General features: G+C 44.7%; 1 protein-coding gene across 1 annotated transcript; it reads right to left on the minus strand.

Annotated features, from left to right (window-relative positions):
* grm6a (glutamate receptor, metabotropic 6a) lies at positions 1-27610 on the minus strand. The gene is made up of 15 exons (XM_041944974.1): positions 27020-27610; positions 20695-20911; positions 20278-20413; positions 19994-20148; positions 18689-18829; positions 18387-18587; positions 12388-12527; positions 11826-11948; positions 10834-11098; positions 8007-8242; positions 7731-7892; positions 7314-7463; positions 3453-3593; positions 3243-3358; positions 1-83 (listed from the first exon to the last, which is right to left on the minus strand). The coding sequence occupies exons 1-14, from the start codon at positions 27608-27610 to the stop codon at positions 3269-3271; spliced, it is 2748 nt and encodes a 915-aa protein (XP_041800908.1). The 3' UTR covers positions 1-83; positions 3243-3268.

Below are 27610 nucleotides of genomic sequence, written 5' to 3' on the forward strand. Positions count from 1 at the left end.
TGTGTGTATATATGGAAAGGGATCATGTGATTTTCATGATGATGATGTCATCAGCCTCTGGACAGGGATTGGTCAGCAACTACCTGAGAAGAGAGAACGAAAACACCGGTGAGGGTTAGTACTTTGCTCACGTGACCCTGATCAGCTGCTGTTCATGCACTTCCCCCGTTAGTCATCTATAAAGTGTTCATGCTCAAGGTTCAAGGTTACCTTTACAGTTCAACTAGGGGGAAATTGTTGCGCAGCAAAGGTTCAAATAATGACTGAAACAATCATACTCTAGTGCAGGGAAATGAAAATTCAAGTACAATTGTGTAAGAGTGCAAATGCAAAAGTGTCTTTGGTCCTCGAAAACGGCAGCCTGAGGGCAAAAGTTCAAACTGCCTCTGGAATGGATGGTCCTGGCAATCCAATACAGTATTAGTCCTCTAAGGACCTGTCTGTTATAAACGACCAAGAGCTTGGCCTGACTCCTCCATAAGATTACTGGCAATTTTAACAAGACTTCCAAGTCTATTGTGGTTTGGCTTTTTGTGAAGCAAAGCAATGAAACAGAAGGTTAAAACAGATTTAAGGAAATGTCTGTACAGAAGAGTCATCATCTCAGTGGAAATGTTGAGAGTCTTTGCTGGACCTTCTCTGAGTAGCACCAGGATGGGATTGAAATCACAGTGTATTATCGAGAACAATACCCAAAATGTGTAGCTCTCAACTAGTTCAATATCAACACTGTTTTTAACAGTTAGCAGTTGGCTGGTGGTGACTATCTGAAATCAATCATCATGTTTTTCATTTTTGACACATTTAGATGGAGGAAAGTCTCATCACACCAAGCCACAAAGTCATCCACTACTGACTTGTCACCCTGTTCCTCCCCTTCAAGAAGGCTAACAATAACAATACCATCAGAAAGCTCTAAGATGTGTCTGTTCTTGCAGAAGCTTCAAGATTCATGATGTGAAGAAGGGGGAAGAGACTGCAAAATGTACCTTTTATTTCATGCTTATGTTTGCTTACATTATTATGAAAACATAACTTGTTTAGAGATATTATCTATTGTATATTTGTTATATATTTACTTGATAGATTCAATACATAAATGTAAGTAAATGCAGGCGATCACTCACCATATTTTCTGGTTAACCCCCCCCAATGACCCCCATCTGTAATATCAGACAAGTCATATGAGCTGTTTCCTCTGACGATCACTACTCTGATTGGCTGACAGGCTGTATTGATCAAACAGTATATAGGAAATCATTGGATGTATTAACCTCCTCTGCCCTCTGTTCAGTCTCAGGTTTACACTCCACTCTGATGAGAGTTAGTAATAATAATAGTCGGAATAATGTGGTTGAAGGTTGTATTCCATGAGGAGCAAGGCAGTGTGCTCACACTGAGGATGCAGTGATGAAGACAGAAGAAGAAGAAATCTTAACTGTGAGCTCCTCTCAGGTTGATGACACAGTTTCTTTTATCCTACAGGGAAGTGAACCGTCACCCTGTAGTGTTAGTGCCTTGCTATTGAGCACACAACAGCTCAGCTGTTGGCATCACCATGAATATTTAACAGGAGCTGAAATATTCAGCAGCTCCTCCAGAAATATCTGCAGCGGCTTCCAGATGTCAGGAATAATCTCCATCCTGTTCATCACACCCATTAGCTCCACCCACTGACCATATAAGGATTACAACTCCAACTCCCCCTGTGTCTCCGTCACCACGCTGAGTAGAAAACAAGACATAATAACACCAATGCTAAGATTTCATACTGCTGAGACAGATCACTCATAAATCAGATTTTTGTCATCTAAAAGGAATTTTTACTGCCGGGACTATACATTCTTCAGCAGTGGGTGGATGTAGCTTCTTGTATATGTAAAACATGAGTGTTCACAGTGTCTCTCCAAATGTCATGTCTCGTCAGATGTGTTAATGTGTTTTGTTCACGAGCGTCATGTCTTGTCTTGCACTTCCTGTTTTATTGTGAAACCTAACTCTCCTCTCGTTTCAGGCCCTTGACTTCCTGATGTGTTTCCCGCCTGTCTGATTGTCTACCCCGCCCTAATTGTCTCCACCTGTTCATTGTTGCCTCGTGTATATATAGTCCGCGTCTCCCTTTGTCCTGTGCCAGATTGTCTCGTGCCATGTCTTGTACTGCCTTGCTATCTTGCTTTCTCGATCCTTGTCTCCTGATATCATTGTAAGTCTTGTCCTTAGTATAGAGTTATATCTTTTGTTTGAACTTTGTTATCTTGCCATAGTGAATAGTCTAGCCTTGTGTCTTTTGTTTAAACTTTGTTTTCCAGCCATAGTACTTAGTTTTGCCTTGAGCCTTTTGTTGTTACTTTTTTCCTAGTCTTTGTGCCATAGTTAGTTTGTTATTTACCAGTCTTTATTATCCTTAGCGCTTTTTGTTGTACTTTGATTATCTTACCAAATTTAGTTTGTATTACATCCTGAGCGATTTCTGTTAATAAATTATTCTTATTTTGAAAATCTCGCTGTTGTGTGGGTCTGCATTCTTGAGTCCAGAAACTCCGGGCTTGTCACCAAACTTTTTTGTAACTCTTGTTGTATCCCTTTCCTCTCCAGTAAGGATGGAGAACTGAAGTTCTGGATTCTGAACCAGATCCTCATGTTTTCTTCGTACAACAAAATCTTCATTTAATCTCAACCCACAGATCAATTCTTTCCCTCCAAAGTGGGTGTGACCTTGGCACTTGATCACGTGACGCCGTATATCGGTCTATGCTAGCATCTCTGTGAGGCTGTACTTTAAGCTAAAAGCTAACATCAGAATGCTACCATGATAACAGTGAAAAAATAACATACTGATGTTTAGCAGGTATAATGTTTACCATGCTCACCATCTTGGTTTGGCCTGTTTAGATCAGTTAATTTGCAGTAAACACAAACTCCAGCTGAGCCTTAAGGCAATGTCATTAGTTCTGCATGTATTGGACACATTTTAACGTTGACCTGATGATAGTGCTTGAGTTATTACAGTTCATCCTCAGGGGAGCATGATCCAATCCATCTAAAAGCTGTTGTGACACTTCAGTCTGGAGCAAAGTGGTGGACTGACTGACTGATGATAACCTAATATCTATAATCTATAGAGGCACACTGCTAAGAGGCTAAAAATGCATAGGAATATAAAATAAATACATTATTATTATTGTACTGTTACTTGTTGAACTGTGCATGCCAGTGTATACTGTATTGTGTAGTTTCATTACCTGTAATTTGTAGTATTACTGCACTGTTACTGCGATCTGTCAGGTTCAATCTTTGTCTCTCCGTTCTGTTTCTCATTTAAAGATTTTTGAGACAATCTGGCAGCCTGAACAACAGCCTGCAAGACAGCAAAACAGTAACACAGCAACCGTCAGAACAGGAAACACAGAAACTCAGCATCTGTGCAACCAAAAGTAAAGTAAGATTCAGACCTTGAAGCTTCTCTTCCTCTTCTGGACGTTCTGTTCAGGGTGGAAAATGATAACATAAACCTTCGGCACATAGAGCATCCCAAGAGAGACGAACGCACTGAGAGACATGGAGACAGTCAGAGTGGCTGTCTGGATAAACATCTGTAGAGACAGAAAGAGACAGACATTCACAGAGAGAGAACCTTCTACCAGTAGTACCACTAGAACTTTATCATCTTAAGCATGTGACCACACTAACTACTCAAAGGATCTCTAGAATTTCCTTAATGGTGATTTGGACCTCCTCAAGGACTACTACCTCAGGGGCCACGAGATCCAACTACAGATCTCCAAGATCCTCACTGGCTACAAGAACCAACTTAAGACTTTTAGAACATCCTCACATATCCGTTAACCCTCCTCAAAGGCCACTAGAATTTTCCGCATAAGGATAACCAAAACCACTGAATGGAATTCTAGAATCTTTTCTGTGACCACAAGAACCTAAAAAAACAGTATAATTATGCACAGGAACCCTCAAACAACCAGGAACTTCCCAAATGATTGCTATTACCTGCTGCCTGTAACACTCGAATTTTCTTATTCCTAGGTCTTTGCTCTCCTCACATTTTCCAGGTCAGTCAGTTTGAGTTGTGCAGAAACAGTTTGTCTCCTCTCTCACTGATCCACATTTGTTCTTAAATAACTAACCTGCCAGTCGGACAAACACACACTTTCATTGACTTGCCGTTGTCCGGCCTCCTGAGACTGTTCGATAAAGCTGTCAGGCAATCCATAAATAAAAAAAAATTCTCTTGACAGCAAACGCTCTTGGATAAAGTTAAAGCTCTTCAGCGGAGTTTGGATGCTCCACAAGCAGCTTTCACAGACCACATTCTGACAGAGACACTGTTATACAGGCAGGTTTTATGGTGAGCGAGCTAATAGGTAAGAAGCTGAAACCTCAGTCAGAAGGAGAATTAGTGAAGGAGAGCCTTGTTGTTGCTGTGGAGTCGCCAACACCAGACAAAGTCAAACTGTCCCAGAGTGTCAGTTTATCTGGAATAATTCATAGAGATGAAGGAAAACCTGACGTGGAAACTCAGTGATAGAAAGTGTCTGCGTGATTTAACCTTCATGGTGGACATGAAGAGCTGAACCTCGAGCTCCAGCAGCTTCTCAGCTCTCTGCTGCTGAATGTGAAATCATGTGAAGCGAAATTAAAGCTAAAGAGGAAACACTGTGCATGTTCCTACTCTGCTGGAACAAAAAGCTGCTGTGACATCTGAATATGCTGCTGAGTGAAAACTCCTTCAGGTGTTTGGTGAGAGGTTTCAGGATATGAAGAGTCAACAAAATGAAGTGAACATATTTGCTGTTTAATGAGGAACCAGCTGATGTTTCTGACAACCAACAACATGAAACCACTGAGCTGCAAAGCAACGAGCTGCTGCTGAGAGCATCTCTGTTCAAAACCCAAACCTGGAAAACCATTCTCACCATCATCACCATCACCATCATCATCATCATCATCATCACTACCATCCAACACCAGACGCCTCACCAAAGAGAGGCAGGTGTGTACGGTGTGTATTTTCTCTGTTGTATATTATGCACCACCACAACAAGGCCAGTTCCTCCTGTAACCTGTCAATAAAGCTGAGTCAAACCCTGCTCCAGTTTCTGATCCTGAACGCACACACTAAAAGTCTCAGGTTTTGTTGAAAATTCCCAGCAGATGATGGGATGTGAATCCCTTCCTCACCCATAAAACAGACTCATGATCAATTTTGAGTTCAAGTACAGCTCGAGCAGAAAACCATGTAAAAGTAGTAAATTATAAAAACATGGAAATGATCTTATCTCTAAATAGTCTAGACGGGATGGAAGTGATTTTCCTGCTGGTTATGTATTGGTACTGCAGTTTGGGGTGCATATGTGTCCAAGCCTGTGGTGAATTTTGCATGAGCTTTATGATCAATGTGATTGGATCAGACTTGCAGTCTTTATTTTTTAATGCTGTGTGGTTATGTATGACTATTCTTTTTCCCCTATTAGTGTAAGACTGCAGACTAAGGCTGCATGTTTGGCTTTGTTTGTTGACCTATTATTTATTGACTTATTCATTTATTATTGCACATATTATAATATTATATGTTGCCTGGCTTCAGTCTCCTCTGCCATTGCTGTGAGCTGGTCTTCCAAAAGGTTTCTTTTCTCTTTTGGTCCGCGGCTGCTCCTGACTAAACCGTTATTCCTGCTGGCATTATATAAGAGGAGATTTGAGGCGGGTGCCAGTAATTCATTGATTCATTGATTTGAGATTTATGGGTCACAGTAAGTTACAAATGGGATTCTTAGAAGTTGCTTCCGTTAAGTTTTTTACACTCAGCATCTTTTATGAATCAAACATAAGCACACTGTTGGAAATGATCTTAAGGTCGAGTGTAAATCTAGAACATTTCTATAAACCTGAAGAGGAGAAACTGGCAGAGACACATCTGAAGATGATCAGCTTTCTATTTTTTTCATTTTGCTTCTGCTAAATCTTCTTCTTTTTTTTTCTTTTGTTTCCTCTCTGCTTTCAGATGAATCTGTTGGATGTGTTTCTGTCTGACGCTGCTGTTTTCCCCCATGTTATTTCTGGCTTTTATTGTCTCTTTCTGTCTATTTGTTGAAGCGCTCTGTAACTTTGGTTTGAGCAAAGTTATTATTCTGTAATTGTGCTGGTTTATAATCTGTGTAATCCAGCTGTTCCACTTTGTGTCTAATTCTGATGTGGGTGATGGCTGATCTCTCAGCTGCATTAAAGACTCGTCCCTCGCTGAACTCACACTGAACCACAGATGCTAAAAGCAGCTTTGGTTTCGATGCAGTCTGTCTCGCAGACTCCACCTGATTTCTGTGTCACATCGCAGTTTATTCGTTTCCCCTCAGAGAGACCAGAACTCTGCTGAACTGAATCCATCATGTTTACTCTGGAGGTGTGAATGTGGCTGCATGTCGCTCTGAACAAACTACTCATCTGCATAAACATGTTGCCACTCAGGAGCTTTAGACATTGAACGCACATTTTATTATCAAACTGACACTGACCTGTCTCACTCTGTATGTCTGTCTGACTCCTCAGTCTCACCTGTCTGTCTGTCTGTCCGTTTCCTCACCTGTGATGCAGTTTTGTTGGATGAAGAGGAGATATACCTGATTGTTTGCTTTTGTGCTGTTCAGGTGTTCAGGTGTGAACAGACTCTCTCCTAAATCTCTGCTGTTAACATGGGCGTGAACTGTTTCCACAAACCTTGTCGTATAATGTCTGTATGAAACTGATGGCGCCTCTGCTGTGCGTCCTCTGGTACTTTTTATGTGTTTATTTGTTATCAGCAAGTGACTTTCACACATTAAACAATTCACTTATCAAATTTTTCACCACTTTGAATTCTAATTTTAACTGGAGGAGCAGCAGTTCTCTACGGACCCTGATAGCCAGGATTTCAAACTTTGGTCCTTTCAATCCATATGGCAAACATTTGCTCTCTGGCCAATAAGATGGATGAACCACTGCTTGTAGACCTGCTGCCCCGTGCTTTACCAAAACCTGGCTTGGTGAGCACATCCCAGACACAACACTACATCTGCCGGGTTTCCAGCTCCTCTGAATGGACCATGCAACAGAGCTATCAGGGAAAATGAGGGGAGGTGGAATATGCTTCTACGAATATGAAGGCTACACCACTGGCCTTACTGACATCAACATCTCTTTTTACCTATAAACCTATGTTTTGTGAAGAGATCAGATCATTTAATTACATTTTTGGAGTCTCTCCCTTTATTGGCGATGACCCCTCAAGCCAGTCATGACACACAGTCTATCCCGGTTCCTACCTTCTCACTGGACTGGGCAGTACCAAAGAAGATTGGTACAAAGGCAAGCCAGATGATGCAGGTGGTGTACATGGTGAAACCGATTGGCTTTGCTTCGTTAAACGTCTCTGGAACACCACGACTCTTCACTGCGTACACTGTACACGTAACCTAGCAAGAAGAATGATACAGATTACCTGGTAACAGAATCAATACTGGTTACCTAGCAACGAAGACAATGCAGGCTTTTAGAGTACATAATACTTGTTCTCTGTCGAAGATCAATAAGACATCAATAGGGAGGAAATCAAAAGCATGAATCAGATCACCTGCTCAGTCTGAAATAAGTTTTTATGAGAGCTGCTCTTCAGCATCAGATGATCAACAGATCAACAACAATGAGATCAATGAGTGGTCAATAATGGATTAATATGTTACCATGAGTATGATGCTGTAGCTGAGGCAGCAGATGATTGACAGGTCAGACATGTCACACTTCAGGATGCCTCGGGCCAGGTTAGGGTTTGGGGGTCGGAGCTCCTCGTAGTCAATGATGGTGTGAGGAGGGACGACGGCGAACCATACAAACACACCAAGGACCTAACACACACACACAGACACACACACACACACACACACAAAAAAGACAAACCTGAATCATGCGACAAGCTGCTGAAACAGACACAGGAAGTGGTCTGACACCTGTGCTCTCACCTGGACAGAGATGAGTACGAAGGTGATGATGAGCTGGGAGGTGGGGCTGATGAATTTTGGTGGGGTTACCGACCTCTTGCCTTGCTCAAAGATGCGGTAGATGCGGTTGGTTTTGGTCAACATAGCAGAGTAGGTGATGGCCATGCCGAGGCCCAGCAGGAGACGCCGGAATGCACAAGCCACCACACCTGGCTCTGCGATCATCAGGAAGGTGATCAGGTAGATCAAGAAGATACCTGCAGAGAGAGAGACAGGTGATGTCATCCTCATTGCTGCTTACCACCAAGTAACAAGTAAAAAAGGAGGGACAAGGGGGTTACTGAATCTGAGCCAAGGAGGACGGCAGGTGGCTGATTACATCAAGTATGAGATTATGGCCTGGAACCTGCCCACTGATGCCCTGGATGCCCTCATCACCCTCACCATCTGCATTGACAACCACCTAAAGAGGCAAAGTTGAGAGAGGTTTCTTGCCACCAGCCCCCAAGATTCACCTCACCTGTACGCAGTGCCTCCACGCACAGCCACTTCTCCTCAGTCCCTGGCCCCCCAGCAACACCCCTGACCTGATGCAAGTGGGCCAGACCCTGCTTTCCCCAGAGGATGGATGCCAGTACTGCAGTCAGTTCTGCCATTTCATCTCATCTTTCCCAGTAAAAACCAGGGCTCACCAACCAAAGTGGGGGTAGTTAGCCAAGCTCTAGACCTGGAAATGTATTTCCATCCCTTGCTCCACATTCATTCATCCTGAATGACCAGACTCAGGCTGTGCTCATGTTTCACAACACCAGAGCTGATGTCAGCGTCATGGACAGTACACTAACCTCTAGAAACGGCCATGCAAACAAGAGCACTCAGTGGGCACAACATATGTTCAGTGACCCCTTGAACAGTTTATGGTTGCCTGGGTATTCCAGGGAACTACTATTGGGACACTGAGTATTACTTTTAACTGACTCATTTCAGCTGCCTGGGGTAGCTGTGGCTCAGGAAGTGGAGTGGGTCATCCACTGATCATAGACTTGGTGGTTCGTCCTCAATCTCTGTCTGTTTAACCACATCTCTGCCTCTTCACCACCCTTGTGACAACCTCCTCCCAGGCACTTCTCCACCAAAGGGCCACCTTTATTCTCTATCCACCTCTGAGACCAAAGCCATGGAGAAATACATTAATAAATCCTGGACAGCTTCCCACCCATCTCTCCTCCAGCATGGGGGAGTATCCATTGACTCTGTCCCTGCACTGCGAGAAGTGCGAACTTCATGTTCTTCCTGGGGTTCCATTCTTTCAAGCTGTCTCCATCCAAGAGGAACACCCACAACTACCACTTGTCAAATTAGTCCTGGAGGGCAGAGCAAGGATTTGTGGTTTCAACAGGCCACACGAACCTTGAGTAGAACCATCACCATTCCCTGCAAACCACGAGGGCCTTGTTTTTTAAAATACCTTCTTCTACAACCAGGCTCAAAAACTGTGAAGCAAGGTACCCTGTCTCACCAGTTCCGGTCCAGACACATCTGCTGAACCTACGGAGATCCTGCTACTTCTTGAATCATCATTGCTATTTTGAACAGAAAGTAGAATAGTCATACAATGCATATCCTGCTCCCACAGGTTCTACAGTAGTGCCACTCTTCTTGCCTGGCCCACCATCCTGGCTCTCAAGTGGAATTGCTTCTGGTCACCCTCGATGGAATAGGTCTCATGGGAAATTATTGCTGCCTGTCTTTTGTGCTCCCAAGCAAGCAACAATCAGTTTTCCACGACTGACCACTTCATTCATCTGCCGAAGTTACCCACTGACAAAGAAACTGACATGTTACTATTCTATCATGTCTTTTGCCTGAACGGTCTCCCCAGAGACACTGTCTCTGACAGGGGACCTCAGTTTACCTCTTGTTTCCTCAGCCCTTAACAGGTGTCTGGGTAGTGACTGAAAGAATAAGATGCTGGATCCAAGTAGCTGCAATGAGGAAGAGAACCGCTGCTCATTCATGTTGAAAGGAGGTTTTCTGGACAGGTCCAACTAGGAGCAGACCCTGGGACTGAGTGCTGGATGGATTTTACATACAATCATCAAAAGTGCAGTGCAAATCTTTCAACAACAGGTTCACAAGGTCCTAACAATTTCCTAAAATGATTCAAATCCTCATTCAAGCTGTTTTCAGTCTGCTGCAAACTGTGAACAGACAGCAGTTCATCTTCTGCAAACAGCAGAGATACAACCCTGACATCCCCACCCTGAACTTCCATTCCATCCATTAAAATCACAAACAGAATCTGTTTGAAGACGGAAACCTGTTGCCAACACCTGCTGAGAATCATCTGAAACAACCGCTGACAATCATCTCACACACCTTTATCACAGTTGTAGTTATAACAGTTGTATCCTCCTGTAGAGGATGCAGGTAGAACAACTATTACACCACAATGATGAACTGAACTACTTAGCAGTAGTTGGCTATCCGTCGGTGGGTAGTGGTGCTCGACTGTCTGTAGTACCTGTCATTAGTTTTAGTAGTACTCATCTGTCATTAATATTGTTTACCTCTCAGTAGTATACACCTGTCAGTAGTAGTATTCACCTGTCAGTAGTAGTACTTACCTGTCAGTAGCACCTGTCAGTAGTAGTAGTCAACCTGTTTGTAGGAGCTCTTAGTAGCAGTGTTTACCTGTCAGTTGTGGTGCTCACCTGTCATTACTATTGTTTACGTAGTAGAATTCACCTCTCAGTGGTAGTATTCACCTCTCAGTGGTAGTATTCACCTGTCAGTGGTAGTATTCACCTCTCAGTGGTAGTATTCACCTGTCAGTGGTAGTATTCACCTGTCAGTAGTACGTAGCTGAGTTCCCTCCCTGAAGCTCTGACAATGGGTGTGTCATTGAAGCGGATGAAGGTGATCACCACAGCACTGGTTGCTAGGATACCAAGCATGGCGATCGAGGCGGGTACTAGGGCCCAGGGGGAGTTCCACTCAAGCTTGATGATCGGAGTTGGCCAACAGGTGGTTCTGTTGTATGCGGGGCGCATGTCTAGCGGACAGGTCTCACAGGTAAACTCATCAAGCTGGTACTGATACCCATCGCAGAGCTGCAGACAGGTCAGAGACATAGACAGATTAGTGACAGAGGGACAGGCCAGACAGAAAGACACAAGTCAGAGAGACTTGTGTCTTTCTGATCGTGACCAAAACCAAGGAGATGGTCATAGACTTAAAGAGAAGGACTCTTGTTGACCCTATTAACATTATAACAATTTTGAATTTTTGAGTGCTCTGCGTAGTTTCTATGTTACTCCATTCTCATTTTTGTTGTACATACTTTTTAAGAATTTATTTGTTGTGTTTTCTGTCTGTCTTTTTTCTGTTCTACAGAGACCCAAGAATTCCCTCGTGAGCAACCACTTGGCAACAGTAGCAAGGAAAAAGTTCCTTTTAACAGGAAGAAACCTCGAGCAGAACCAGGATCAGGGTGGGCGGCCATCTGCCTTTCTGCCAAAGGTGTAAAATGTCCCCCAAACAAAAATTATGAAAGACTGAAAAACATTGGACTTGATCCTTTGAAACATCTGATACTTTAAGACTAAGGGTCTAAAGTCCATCAGGACCCCCGACAGCCTGCACTATTCAACAAAATGGAAAGAAGGAAAACGTGCAGTGAATCGCAGGAAGATGTATAAAGTGTTGGACAGACCAACTGATCTGCTAACAGCTAGAAACATCTGTTCTGTTTGAATGCTCTTTACAGTTTACCATTAGTCCAAGATACTGTTATTTTTCAGTATTACTGCAAATGTAAATGAGTAGTGATGGTTTTACCTCACAGTGCCAGCAGCAGGGAACTCCTTTCACCATCTTCTTCCTCTCTCCTGGTTTACAGGGAAAACTGCAGATGGAGTCTGGAACCAGTTTATGTCCTCCAGACCACTGCATCTCCTCCAACTGACAGAGAGACAGACAGGTAGAGAGAGACAGGCGGAGAGACAGACAAGAAGAGAGAGACAGGTGGAGAGAGACAGGAGGAGAGACAGACAAGAAGAGAGAGACAGGTGGAGAGACAGACAGGAAGAGAGAGACAGGTGGAGAGACAGACAAGAAGAGAGAGACAGGTGGAGAGAGACAGGTGGAGAGAGAGACAGGTGGAGAGACAGACAGGAAGAGAGAGACAGGTAGAGAGACAGACGAGAAGAGAGAGACAGGTGGAGAGAGACAGGAGGAGAGACAGACAAGAAGAGAGAGACAGGCGGAGAGACAGACAAAAAGAGAGAGACAGGGGGAGAGACAGACAGGAAGAGAGAGACAGGTGGAGAGAGCCACTTGGAGAAATGTGTTTTAGATGTTTTAGATTTCATATTTCTGTTTGATCCAATCAGCTTCTTACGTTGAGTCTCAGGTTATTGGTCCACTGGCCGATGACATGGTAACCAGGATGGCTGTGATTGGTCATCTGGAACTGGAAGATGTCATAGCGACCAGGAGCATCTCCATTCTCATTGAACAAAACACTGGTACCTGCACTTCCTGTAGGACACACATAGAGAGACAGGTCACATACAGAGAGTTAGGAAGGAATGGAAGGAAGGATCCTACTTCCTGTAAATCACCTTCAGTCCTTCAGTGGGTCGCAGTTCACACACTGAGTCATGATACAACTTTATGGATACACTTCACTGAGCTGCTTCCTGCTGGTTCGACGCTATCAAGACGGACAGATTAAACTCATCCGAAAGCAGCAAAAACAGTGAAACAGCTGAAGATCCACAGAGGCAGAACAAGAACCATGTGTTTCATAATGTTCTCCGCAAACCAGGAGACACATTATTTAATACGTTATTAACATGAACACGCTGAGGACAACCTGACATTCACGATTCAGTTTCTTCTGTCCGGTTATGTTGTTGTTAAGACACATTTTACATCTGAGGAACAAACATGTTTCAGTTTCTTTTTGTTTGAGCAGAAATTGAAAATATGAATAAAAACAGGTGGACAGAAAAACATTATCTTCTTCCTCCTGCAGAGTGTCAGCAGCTGCACACTTGAATTATTAACACACACACACACACACACACACACAGAGAACACACTGAGTCCTCAGAGAAAACATGTAAAGTGCATTAACTTATTTTTAACTTATCTGTCTCTGAATACATCAACATCTGCTGCTCAGAGAGAACCTGAGCCACACAAGACAGAACATACAGAACACCACATGGAACACAGAACATACAAAACATAGAGAACAAGAACTTATTGAACCTGAACCACACAAAATACACAAAGCACCACACAGAACACAGAACGTACAGAACACACAGGATACACAAAAAATAACCTGAACCACATAGAAGATACAAAACATAGAGAAAACATACAGAACACTACCCAGAGCACACAAAACACACAGAGCATGCAGAACATATCGAACTAAGAAAACAATAAACATACAGAACCTGACCAACATAGAACACACCGAACATGACACAGAACATACAGAGTATACAGAACACACAACATACCGAACATATAGAACCTAAACCACACAGAACATGCAGAAGTCAGAACATATGGAACACAGACCATACAAAACCATAACCACAAATAACAGTAACATAAAGAACATACAGAGCACAGAGCATATAGAACCTGAACTACACAGAACATAGCTTTAGGGCATTCAATCGTTCGCAACTGGACCTCGTCAGTTTGTCTTAGAAGACGTTTCGCCTCTCATCCGAGCAGGCTTCATCAGTTCATGTGCAACCAGACTAGATAGGACAGCTCTAGTCCAATGCACTGGTGTTAGGTTCAAGTATTTATCCCCTGAGTGAGGCCAACCCCCAAAACCAAGAATGGTATCACTCTATTGTGAGGCAAACGATCCCCCCATTAAGGTGGGGTAGGGTGCAACCCTTGGATGTCAACGACAGTCGTTAGCCTCGTTAGTGTCCCATTGTTGTCATTGGGAGGCTCCTGGAGCCATGTGTGAATGGCTTTGTTGTTTATCCTTAGAGGCTAAATCTTTGAATCTTTTTGGGAGAGATGAAAGGACAGCATTGTATGTGGGAGATAGGTGGTGTCTCAGACACACGAGTACATACAGCTCAGAACAATAACAGTTATAATGGGTGAGATGGTCGGGCCCAAAAGCAGAATGGTAGACAGGAATCAGTTCAAGCAGTTTATCAGTACTATAAAAATGTTCAAAATATGCCATTCGCTGGAGCTTGATCCTGGTGGGCGACGAGGAATGGCAGATGAAGGAAGATCAGAGGGACAAAGCATATTTGATCCACAAACAGACAGCACACATTGAACAAGCTTGGACATATTCCCTGGTGTCTGAGTCTCCATATGGCCAATCAGTAGGTTCTCTTGAGAAAAGAACTTCCTGTTCGTGCCAGGTGTAGCAAGAAGTGTGGACCCAGTGCAACACAAAGGTGCAGTTTGGAGAACCGTCACCTGTGTTGGGTTGAGAGCACAGAGCCTCCTGGATCTGGGATTTAATCTCCCAATGACCCCGTCCAAGTATGTTCGGAGCTGTACCGAGTACCGAGTACCAAGAATATCTCCTGTGGAGACATACTGGCAAGACAGGGCATGAGGCTCAATATTTTGGGATCCAGGACAGTTTGTGTAAAGTTGAAGCTACTAAAAAAACAACACCCACCATGCCTGGTGATAGTTGAGATGTTTAGCTGTCTGGTCCATCCAGACCACAAACGGCACCTTGGACCCACTCTCCAATGGCAGTTTAAAAACCACCAGCTCCATGTTCCCCACAGCATAGTTGCTTTCTGCAGAGGATAGGCAGCGGGAGAAGAAGGAACATGGGTGGAGTTTCCTGTTTGATTCAGCACAGTGAAAAAGAATTGCGCCACCTCCAGTGTCCGAGGCGTCCACCTTGACTATGAACTGTCTGACTAGATCTGGCTGCACAAATACTGGACACATGAGGTCATCAAAGGTGGCTGACCATTGAAAGGGTGACAGTGAAGAGGTTAGGTGGGTTAGGAGTGTGTCTACCTTGCTGTAGTCTCTGATGAAGAGAAGGTAGAAGTTGGCAAACCCCAGGAACCACTGGGGCTGCTTCCAGGTCTCCAGATTTGGCCACTTCGCCATTGCCCTTACCTTCTACCTTCATCTGCCCCTGCTAGTGGAGGAGCAAGTGGTTCACCTGCACCCCCATTTGGAGGTGAGAGCAGACCATACACAGGTGGCATGACAACAGGGGGTTCCAGCTAGCTCCTCTCTCGGCCCCCCAATCAATGACAGAGCTATGCAAAGTTAACCAGGGGTGACCCAGAACAATGGGTGAGTTTGGGGAACTGATCACATTAAAATTCAGGGTTTCATGATGGTTGCCTGACAGAATCAACATGAGAGGAGCAGTTTTGATGAGTGATTCTTCAGCCCCTTAGTCTTCTAATGCTTGGGCAGGGCAGGATAATTTGATCAATAACTGAGAGGGAGGAACTAGAGGATGCAGACCGGCTCACCAGAACCCCCACCTCTACCGATGAGCCTGGTCTTTTAGGCGTAAGGGACAGTTTACCAGGAAGTGGCCAGTTCATCCATAGTACAAGCACTCACCCATCTGAATCTGCTGTTGTCTCTCCCGAGGCATCAGGTGCTTCATCATGGATGGCTAACTCATCCTTAATTTCATCAGACAGAGCATTACAAAAAGCATCGGTAGGACAGGCTCATTCCACTGGGAGTCTGCTGCAAGGGTGCAAAACTCCATGGAAAGTCTGTAACATGAGCACTGTTTCAGCATCATCAACTGGCTGACGGTGTCCTCATGTGGTCTGGGTGATTGGACAGTAGTGATGAACTGGGCCAGTTGGTCAGAAAAGCCTCCACCCCATCGGAAACTAGTGCTCTGCCCTGCACTAATCCCACAGCATAATGTACCTTGTTTGTGTCAGAGGAGAATATGAGTGTTAGGTGAATATCAGGGAGCATTGCAGGAGGAAGCCAACTTCCCAGCATCACCAGACAAGGGGCCTGGATCTGGGGCATAAGACTCTTGGATGGGTGTAGTTGGGAACAGAAGGGCTACAGGAGGCAGAGGTTGTGCCGGTGCAGGTGGAACTGTTTGAGACAACAGAGATTAATTGTTCCATCTGTGTAGATCTGTGGAGAGTACCACCGATTCTTTTCCTGGAACTGCTGGGTCCATTTGGCCAGATCGTTCTATCATAATGGGTGAGATGCGGGACCCAAAAGCAGAACAGTAGACGGGAATCAGTGCAAGCAGTTTGTTAGTATGATACAAATGTTTAGTGCAGTTTACTGGAACTTGATCCCGGTAAGGGATGACGAATGGCAAATGAAGGAAGATCAGGGAGACGAGGCAGGGAGAGTTCGGCTGACTTACGGCAGGAAATCCCGGTGGATAATCACTGGGAGATTCTGAGTGAAGGAGTGGGGCGTATGTAGTGTGAGTGTTGATTGCTTCATGAACCTCAGGTGTGCAGGTGGGCTGGCAGCAGGAGGGGAGCAGGTGAACCACGCCCAGTTCAGCCCAGGCACAAACAGAGACACACTGACAGAGGTATATCGCAGCTAACGAAATTCAGTTCAAACCAGTGTGCGGCAGTAGGTTGGTCAAGTGATGGACCATGGTTGTCCGAATGGTCTGTGCGTGAATAAAAAAGAAAAACCACAACCCAACATAAACACCCAGCTGTTATTGCATGGCAATGGGAATACCAGTACTGTATATGTATTATTGCAAAGGGAAAGTAAACGGGATCACAACTATCTTCTCAGCTGTTTATTGCTCATACTCTGGACACTCCTACACACAGGGGTGAACCTAGTGACAAACACAGATTTAGCAACCAGACTGAGCATATTCCTACTATCTTCACTATACAAATGTTGCAATGAAATATTGAATGATGCGTTGAATATTGAATTGGAGTGGATGATACTACCATTCAAATGTTCACCTGCTACAAAAGCTTGATTAGGAACAGTCTGATGGTTCGGAGGACTATATCTATATTTCTGAATGGTTTTTCATGCATTTAGGTTGTAAAAAGTCTTCTTTACAAATTGATGTAAATGGTAAAGAATTGATTCTCTGAACATTTTCACCATTAAGGAGTTTTCCAAAAACTCCATTCTGACAAATACCTATGTATGTGTGGACTAGGCCTAATGGGCCAGGCTATGAAACCTCTCTTTTGCAGGAATGCCCTGATCACGTTTGCACAGCTACACATTCAGACGTGGCTTCCAGTACCAAACGCAGTTTGACCTGCCGGCTGAGCAACTCCACTGGATCTTTACCCCTAATTTCTACTGGGCATGTAACGTCTGCGTTCTGTCTGTGACATGTATGATGGAGCTGATCGCTGCTGTTCTAGTCTCACATTTCTCACAGTGAAAACTGAAGGAGACTCAGATGAGTTAATCAACATTTTATCAAGTCAGATCTTCACACATGTATGGTTGACTGGGCAGTCAGAAAGACTTAAAATATACAGTGAGAAGTGAGGATGACTGGGACCTTAAAACCAACAAGGGGTCACCTTTTGGTAAGTCCCGATGTCCCTGATGTTCTGTCTGATCTCTTTTCACCAAACACAAAGTTCATTAAAGGCCACACTCCCAAAATACACATATTAAATAAGAACACACTTCTACTGAACTGATTAAATATTCAGACAACTGAGAGGATTCATGTAGAGAGAGACAGACAGAGGCAGAGCCAGAGACAGGCAGTCAGACAGACAGGTTTCATGGTGTGCAGCTCTGCCTGCCTATTACAGATTAAATCCTCTCAGTCTTCCAGCTGCTGCAGCTTCCCGTCTTTATAAAATATGGATTTCAAGTGTAACTGGAGGAAGCTGCTGCAGTTTGTTGTGCATCTCTGAAAATCTCTATTCGTCCTGAACAGTTTCTGTCTGCCTGGACTTGAAAAGACTGAACGACATGTCTGAAGAGTCTCAGGTCGATCTGTCAGGACAGTAATCATCAGCTCAACACTCGGCAATCCACCAGGAACAAGCGACTCTCCTCCGAGGACAGCAGTGTCCACATGTTGGACACAGAAGACAGATGTTTGAAAGAAGAATGGAGGAGGACATCTATTTCCAGCTGAAGGAGAACTGCCACACTGCAGCTCTCAGCCAGTCTGTATGTCCCCTCTCACCCCTCAACCTTTGTTTCCAGAGTCAGTGCTGTGTACAGAGCTGAGCCCAACAATATCTAGTTGGTACCACTCCACCCTGGCTGCACTAACCACTAACTCTGTCCACCAGACACTCACCACTGAGCTCCAATCTCTGTTCCCGGTCTGACACTGCAGCTCCTATGCTCCTGTTTCGATGTTGCTCTGATGTAAGTTTTGGTGTGTTTCCTTACCGTTGAAATTGACAGCTCTGATGTAGTCAAGCAGCGAGCGTCCCTCCACGGGGTCCATCTGGCTGCAGACTCCGGAGCTGCCGGGACACAGATCCTGGTGCATGTTGTGCAGAGCGTAAGCGACGGCGTAAACTGCATCGATCACAAACTGAACTTTCCCCTCCTGCTCGTAGGACGAGTCCCGGCCAATCCTCTCTTCGCCTGCAGGGACACACAGTGTCAAAAGACATGGGGGGTGTTTGTCCTGATTGACAGGTGTTTCATGGGGACCTCTGTTTGTTGATTAAACCACCTGGGTGTACCTGTACATTTCTTCTTGTCAGGGTCCAGTTTGATTCCGGGTCGGGTCAGTTTACACCTGAAGTCATCCTCCCAGAACTCATTGAACCAGATATTCCTGCGGTTGTTCTCCAGAGAACGAGATATGAAGTACTGATCGAAGCCTGTACAAAAGACACACGCAGATTAAAACACAACAACACATGTACACAGACACACACACACACACACACAACCAGAGGTGTGTAATATGAAGTGAGATTAAAGGGCTAGTTGAGCCTGAAGCCAATCTTCAATGTCATAGAGGTGGCTCTCTCTTTTAACCTGGCTGCATCTCCATGGTAACTGATGCTGCACAGCTGACCTGCTCCGGACCAGTTTCAGATTTAAACCAGCTATAAAAAGACGATATTCTATATGAGCGACACTCAGCTGTGAGTTCTATCTGCAGACCCGCTGAGCCGTACGTTAGTGATGTCTCTGAATGAAGCCGTGTGATCACAGCAGAACAAACTGGACCGTCATGCATTCAGTCGTTGACGCGGAAAATCATTTTTCCTGTATGCTTCAGGTAAAATTAAGACTTTAAATCTGACGCAGCAGATCTCCCACACACTAGAAGAATGATGAAGGCACAGAAACTAGAGACCAGTTTGGATCCTGGTTCATGTTTGGTCTGTTTTACACTGTTGGTGCTGCAGCTAATAGAACACTGATTAGAAAACTGATGAGTCTATTGGTATTTATCACAGATGATGTTCAATCAAACTTCATTTCACTTTGATTTGTGCAGAAACTGAACCGATCTCCTCGTGTCCTTCATTGGGGGACAGTGTCAGACCTGAGCCCAGGTCCTGAGTCTCATGTTTAAATGTGCTGCATCAGTTTAAAGTGTCAGAATGTGCAGTTAGAAATAACCAGGAGGCTCTCAGACACCGTTTCTCTCTCAGCTTGTTGGCAGCAGTGTTGCTGTTTGCTGTAATAATTGTTTACATTCTTCATCGCTCTCCATTATAACAACCTGTTCCTCTGACTGAAGGAGGCAGCACGTGATTGGTCCATTTAGTGCTGAAGAAGAGTTGCATGATGAAGCAAACAGACCCTTTTATGCGACACACAGAGCCTGATGAAGAAAACCTGGTTAAAAAAATTGATGACCATCATCATCATCATCATCATCATCATCATCATCATCATCATCATCATCTTTGACTGGGCTTTTAGGGTTTGTCAAGCCAGCCAATGCCAGCAAAGCCTGACTATGTTGAACCAGATTCATACAGCCCCCTGGCTCTGGCACTCCAACATGTTTTGTTATTTATTTTCACCGTCTATTGAAGCCCGTTTTGGCAGGATGGTGACGGCGCCCTCGGCAACGTCCTCCAGCTCCGCGATTGGTGAGCTCTTTGCTCCCCAGCTGTCTGACCCCACAAACAGGAAGTGACCCGTCAGGTTAGCACGCCTTGCCGCCTCAAGGACACGCCTACCAGGAAGAGAGGGGAGGAGTCAGAGTGGAGTGGTTTGTACTGAACGTTGTAAGGACGTTGAGGGAGCAGAGGAGTGATCTGTGGTCAGCTGTTGCTGCTTGTATGAACTTTGATTGTGTTATTACTTGATGTCGTCTTCATTGGCAAAGATGATCACTCCTCTGGCGTTACTCGTCTCCATCAGACGTTTGATGATCTTGTCGAACTCTCCGGCTGTTGGCTCACGAGGAATCTTCACCGACTGAGCGATACACACCCCACCTGACAGAGAGACAGACAGGTACAAAGAGAGGCAGACAGGCTGCCTGTGATACATGTCAGGCTCATATCTAACAGTCAACCTGAGGAACAGACAGATTGGTTCCCTCAGAAACAAAGTGCTTCCAGCCACCTGTTTCCACAAACGAATAAAATATTCACAAGAAGTCATATTTATAAATCAAGAGAAAACCATCAAGCCAATGTACAAAAGCTCACAACACGTAGTGCAGACAGAAGGGAACTGAAAGAATAAGACTAAATAAAGTAGAACCGTAACAAACCAGCCTCTCTGGAGATCTGCATGAAGGCATCGACTCCGCTCTCTCCGTAGTTTCCCTCAGAGGCGAGTGTGGAGACGTAGTTCCAGCCCAGAGCTTTGACGATGTCCAGCATGGCCTGAGCCTGGTATGAGTCCGGAGGAACCACCCGAGAGAAGAAGTCATAGCGGTTATTATCGCTGAGCTCCGGAGCCGTGGATGCATAACTCACCTGAGGGATCTGAAACATGGACCAATGACCGATAATCAATAATCAATAATCAATAATCACCTTCATAATCATAGAGCTCTGGATAGAGCTCCTCACCTGAGGACTCTGAAACTGATCAGGAACTAAAACGAATGCAGTCTAATGCAACAATCCTGTACTGAATCCTTCATGAAGGTGTTATACAAACAGCTGTTTGTATTAATTCGTCTGCCCTCATGATATAAATGGGGTGGACAAAATAATAGAAACACAGCTGAACTTTATAAGAGTCATGAAGGAGGATCTGTTGCAGAACTGCATTAGACTGACGTAGTTTTCATTCAAGGACCTCGCAAATTGGACACTGAGTGAATATAGATTATACAGATCGTGAGATCACAGTTCTGGGCCAGAATGGAAGACTAAACAGTTGTTTAACCTTTAATTCAAGATAAACACAGATTTACTGACATAAAATCCTGTAGAATCACCAGAGTTCACTTTGAACTACACTGACACCCTGCTTTTCAGGTGGTCTCAGTCCAGGTGTCCAGTCCAACCCAGAGTTTGACTGACAGCATTCACACTAGCCTTAACAAACAAACTAACCAGACAAGCAAAGCAAACCAGAGTTCATCTAAACCGAAACCAGACAGGTTCGAGGTGGAAACAGTCCTGTTTCCTAAACCCTTTTCAGTCAGACCTCAGGGCCAAACTAAACACATGCACACCGCTGGTCGAATTGGAAATGCTGGGGGACACAACAGAGCAGAGGGGGAGACACACACACACACACACACACACACACACACACACACACAGGATTAGTGTTGTGCAACTGCCTGAGCTGAATGTGTGTCAGACCTTCAATAAACTGAATAATAATCACATTAACACACACCACTGTGTGTGTGTGTGCGTGTGTGTGCGCAGATTAATGAAGGACTCCATATTAACGAGCTCCTAAAAGCAGACCTCGTTATGACAGTCATCATCATCATCATCATCATCATCATCATCATCATCAGAGAGAGTCGCTTCAGTGGAGCGAAACAAACATGAACATCAGCTCGATCTGTGTCCACTTTCAGTTTACAGGTTTGATATTTTCTGAGGATCCAGAACAGAAGCGGCTGAAGACAAGAAGCTGATTCAAACAGTCAGATTGTCTCACAGTCTGATGCCTCTGTGACAGCACAGTAACATCAACTTCATACCAAAATATCTGAAACTGTCTGACATCACACCCACTCCACTCACTGATTGGTCAGCTGTGTGCATGTAGTGGAAGAAGGCGGAGTATGGACGTGTCTCTGCTTAGAGGACATAATGAATGACTTCAGCAGAGACAGTCGGCGTGGACAGAGTGAACGTTCACGATTGATTGATAGTTCGATATATGATAGAGACAGAGAGATAAATAGCATAAGAGTTCAATTAAGAAAAGTAAAAAATGATGTCAGCCTATCCTTGTTGACTTCCTGGAGTTTTCTCTCTGGCTTGCAGTGTTTCTCTGCGTCTTTCTGCACAGCTGCCGTGAATCCGCTGCTCAGTCTACCGGTTCCTGCCGGATCATTGCCACTTTGTTAACGTGCCCACTAAGACTTACACCTGTTCTTCCTGTCTTCCTCATCATCTTGCCAACCCCGCCAATCAGCTCTGGCCACCGGGAATCCCTCTGCCAGGACTCCTCCTGGATCTCCAAATTCCAGCCAGCCACCATTTCACCATTCCTGCCTGTCCTCTTATGAAAAGACCTGCTTTTGGGTTCAGACTTAATCCCATGACACATGTCATGTGCACGAATAGAGTGAATTGCTGTGAGGTGTGCATAACAAACGTAATGAATGTAATATATACAATAAAGAATAGGTATTGTACTTCGCCAAACATACAGAGAATGTAATTGTAAGTCCAGTTTGAGTCCAGTAGGACCTCTGGAACCCTCCAGTCCACTGATATCCACACAGCAGCAAACTGAAGATCTTCCTCCTCCCAACCAGAATGCTGTGGATGGGAGACGGTGGGCAGGATGCTAACCAGCTTGGACAGCATCCTGTTGTAGACATTGACCCTCATGTTGTTCATCACGCAGTTCCTCAGTCTTACAAACTGTAGCAGTGTATGGGCGTGAGCTTGAGGCTGTATGGTGTTAAAGCACTGGAATAATCGAAGAACGTGACCCTAATTGTGGTCCCAGCCATGTCCAGGTGGGAATAAGCCCAGCGTAGCAGGTAGATGAGGGCTCTATCTACTCCAGTGTTCTCCCAGTAGGCAAACTGGGTGGACAGACTCACAGCATCTGAACTCCATGCTGTGAAGACCTCTGTCTCTAGTAGTGTCCAGAAAATGGACACTCACTCTTGCATCAGCTTATTTGTTTGATCAAAATGGCGCACGTTAAGTTCACATCTCTGAACAGCCTCTACCACAGCTTCTGCTTCGACTGGCGATCCATCAGCGTGAACACCAGGTCACGCTGAAGAATGAAGGGAAATGAAGCGGAATGATTGTCAGGGAAGGGTCGAAATCCCAGAGTGATCTGGATCAATATAAACATTAAACTATGGAAATTCATGTGGGATTCATGCAGCAGAACACGTCACAGTAAGAGTGAGAGCAGGTCAGCAGGACGCACCTGGAACGTCCCTTTTGGTTTAAAACAGCACAGATATAAAGATTCGTCTTAATTTTGTTAAATTCGCAGTGATGAAATACGTTCGCCAACGACCTTTTCTCCCACGACTAAGACGAGATGGCACTGATGTCATAAAACACAAACTGTGACTTAATCAGTAATGTAATGTTGACAAAAAAGACGAGACTTAAATGTAATTTAAAAAAATAAAAACTTTACCAAAATCTCTCTTTATTTTTCCTCTTTCATTTTTTTTAAATACATCAACACAACAAACATATTTGGGTTTTCTTTGACTTAGATAAGACTAAAATGTCCAGTTTTGGTCAACTAAAGCTCTCAGTGTATCCTCAGTGTCTGTCAGTGTATTTAGTGCCTCTCAGTGTCTCTCAGTGTTTCAGTTTCTGTTAGTGTTTCAGTGTCTCTCAGTGTTTCAGTGTCTCTCAGTGTTTCAGTTTCTGTTAGTGTTTCAGTGTCCCTCAGTGTTTCAGTGTCTCTCAGTGTTTCAGTTTCTGTTAGTGTTTCAGTGTCCCTCAGTGTTTCAGTGTCCCTCAGTGTCTAAGTGTCTCTCAGTGTCCCTCAGTGTTTCAGTGTCCCTCAGTGTCCCTCAGTGTTTCAGTTTCTGTTAGTGTTTCAGTTTCTCTCAGTGTCCCTCAGTGTGTCAGTTTCTCTCAGTGTTTCAGTGTCTCTCAGTGTTTCAGTTTCTCTCAGTGTTTCAGTTCCTCTTAGTGTCCCTCAGTGTTTCAGTTTCTCTCAGTTTCTCTCAGTGTTTCAGCTTCTCTCAGTGTTTCAGTGTCTCTCAGTGTCCCTCAGTGTTTCGGTTTCTCTCAGTGTTTCAGTGTCTCTCAGTGTCCCTCTGTGTTTCAGTTTCTCTCAGTGTTTCAGTTTCTCTCAGTGTTTCAGTGTCTCTCAGTGTTTCTCAGTGTCTCAGTGTCCCTCAGTGTTTCAGTTTCTCTCAGTGTTTCAGTGTCTCTCAGTGTCCCTCAGTGTTTCAGTTTCTGTCAGTGTCTCTCAGTTTCTCTCAGTGTCTCTCAGTGTTTCAGTTTCTCTCAGTGTCTCTCGGTGTCCCTCAGTGTTTCAGTTTCTCTCAGTGTCTCTCGGTGTCCCTCAGTGTTTCAGTTTCTCTCAGTGTCTCTCAGTGTCCCTCAGTGTTTCAGTTTCTCTCAGTGTCTCTCGGTGTCCCTCAGTGTTTCAGTTTCTCTCAGTGTCTCTCAGTGTCCCTCAGTGCCTCAGAGTGGCAGCCCTGCTTCAGGTGATAGTTTTTTCATATGGAATCAATAAGACCTCTTTTCACCATCACTGTGAATATAAAAAGTATGACAGGTGAAAGATGACGTAAACAGGTCATGTAAACAGGTGTGAATCAGGACGAGCTCCCTCAGATGATTGGCTCATCCTGAGTGATGTCCCACTACATAAGGAGCACCTCCATCTACTTCCACCAGACACACCTGCTCCTGCTCCAGCTGTCATCTCTAAACCCAGATTCAGACAGCAAACATGCTCACCTGTGTCCACCAGGTGAAAACCCCGCACACAGACGAGCAGATGAGGCCTCAGCGATTTCCTTTGATTTAAAATTTACCACTTCCTCAGATACACATCTGGAACAACATCATGTGAGTGAATGCTAAAACATCCCCATGATGCATCTGTGTGGCACAGTGTTTCTGCTGCTTTAGTTTGATTTTAACAAACCTCAGTTATAATAATCTGCTGAAAGCACACACACAGTAAAACACACATAGTCATTAAAAGCTTTCATTAGAGAAAGTCAGTCATCCAGACACAAACTGTCATTAAAACATTAATCCACCAACCAGACTACTTCATCCACTCACTGTCTGTCTCTCTGACTGTCTGTCTTTATACTTGCCCGTCCCTCTATACTTGTCTGTTAACCTGTCTGTATGTTTAATGCTCATGTTGTGAGTTCAAACATTACAGACTTCAGGTGTTCTCTTTGTGTTTTTATTGTCTCTTTAGCTACGTCCTCTGCCCAGACTGTCAGTCTCAGCCTGACTCATTCTCTGCCTGAGCGGCTGAATATAGGAAATTAAAACCCATTTAACTGTGTACAGAAATCAGTAGAAAGTAGGATTTCATCCCGAATACACAAACAGAGAAACTCAGCTGAAACAATTCAAAACAACAGCACAGTTTTTTGTTTGAACAGTTTGTTGAACTGATCCTCCAGTGATCAGGAAACTAGAAAATGTAAACTGGGAAGAAAGCCCAGATTAAACCTGAGATTTGCTTTGAAAACAATAAACAGCAGCAGCTCCTTGTTTACACTCTCCACTGTGTTCGCCACCTAGTTTACTTTGGACTGCTGGTCGGACACAACACAATATTTGAAGATGTTACATTGTCCATACAACAAACCAGCAACTACCTGTTAATCACCCAGCAACCACCTGTTAGCCACCCCAAAACCAACCAGCAACCACCTGTTAACCATCCAGCAACCAACAAGCAATCACCTGTTGACCACCAAGCAACCAACCAGCATTCACCTGTTGACCACCCAGCAACCAACCAGCATTCACCTGTTGACCACCCAGCAACCACCCAGCAACCACCTGATATCGACTCAGAAACCAACCAGCAACCACCTGATGACCACCCAGCAACCACCTGTTAACCACCCAGCAACAAATCAACAACCACCTGTTTACCACCCAGCAACCAACCAGCAACCACCTGTTTACCATCCAGCAACTAACCAGCAACCACCAATTGACCACCCAGCAACCACTTGTTAACCACCCAGCAACAAATCAACAACCACCTCTTTACCACCCAGCAACCACCCAGCAACCACCTGTTTACCATCCAGCAACTAACCAGCAACCACCAATTGACCACCCAGAAACCACCTGTTTACCACTTTTGAGATATTGTCCAAACTGGTTGTACCTTCTAAACCAACTACCTGTCTCCTTGGGCCCCTTCCAGCTAAGCTACTTAAAGACCTCTGAAACCACACCTTGACCCAGGATCTCTGATTAATTATTGACCGCTCTCTCACCTTCCATTCTTTTCAAAAGTTTTGGAAAGCTGTGTCTCAGAAATCTTAAGTCCACATTACCAACAGGAATCATGCATTCAGGCCCTGTCACTTGACTGACATTAAAATCACTAAGACTATTACATCAATATTGTCTAAGGTGAAATGTGGAGTACCTCAGGGCTCTGATCGTAGCCCTCTCCCCTTCTACTTTTTCACCTCTTGGCCAAATTACACACAGTTATGAAATAAATTCTGCCTGTTTTCTCCTCCTTCTTTCTGCTCCTTTCTGCCGGACCTGAGACCCCCCTCCTTCTCCTTTTCTCTCTCTCTCCTTCCCTCCCTTGGCTCTCATTGCCTTGTACAGACACTTGGATCTGGATCGTCATCCTCCAGGAGAATCACGTTCTCCTCCTCCTCTATCTATCTAGTTTGCATACTGTGCTATCTACCTGTATGTTATATTACCTGTTAGATGTATACTATTTACCTCGAACAGTCTCAGGATGTTGGCCACCATGATGGACACGGAGCTAGCAGACGCTCCAATCACTCCCACCACCCTCTCTGGTTTCCGAATGATGGGTGGCTCTCCGTTGGAGCAGCGGATGTCAGATGTGTCTTTCTGGATCAGCGCTTGGACGAAAGTGAGCGACTGTTCAAGAGCGTAGGTGTCTCTGGAGCAGGTGTCGAGGATGCGGGCCCCCAGGGTGATGTTGGGTAGCAGCTCGGGGTCGCTGTTGATCTGGTCCAGGGCGTACAACATGGCCTCCATACGGTGGATCCCCTTCTCCTTCTTCAGCTCCCCGCAAGGCAGACCATGGGGGCCACGGGCGTGGATGGGGAACAACCCCCCCAGAGTGATGTCACCAGGTATCTTTATGGAGTGGGGGTGGAAGTGCTGGTGAGAGGCACTCACCTGAACCACCTGCCCACCAATACAGAGCAAGAGAGACAGCAGGAGGCGGGGCTGGAGTGAAGACTGACGTGATGTTCGTCCAATCCAGAAGGAAACATGATACTGCTGCTGATGATGATGAGGGAGGGGGAGGGGAGAGGGGGCGGGACTTGATGATGTCAT

This window comes from Chelmon rostratus, chromosome 10 (genome assembly GCF_017976325.1).
Source record: "Chelmon rostratus isolate fCheRos1 chromosome 10, fCheRos1.pri, whole genome shotgun sequence".
NCBI classification, from domain to species: Eukaryota; Metazoa; Chordata; class Actinopteri; order Chaetodontiformes; family Chaetodontidae; genus Chelmon; species Chelmon rostratus.

Coding starts and splice junctions, on each gene's coding strand:
- grm6a (XM_041944974.1), bottom strand. CDS start 27,610: ATGACATCATCAAGTCCCGCCCCCTCTCCCCTCCCCCTCCCTCATCAT. Junction 18,588..18,688: donor TGACAAGAAGAAATGTACAG/GTACACCCAGGT, acceptor GTGTCCCTGCAG/GCGAAGAGAGGATTGGCCGG. Junction 8,243..10,833: donor CAGCTACGTACTACTGACAG/GTGAATACTACC, acceptor CTCTCTCTGCAG/GTATCTTCTTGATCTACCTG.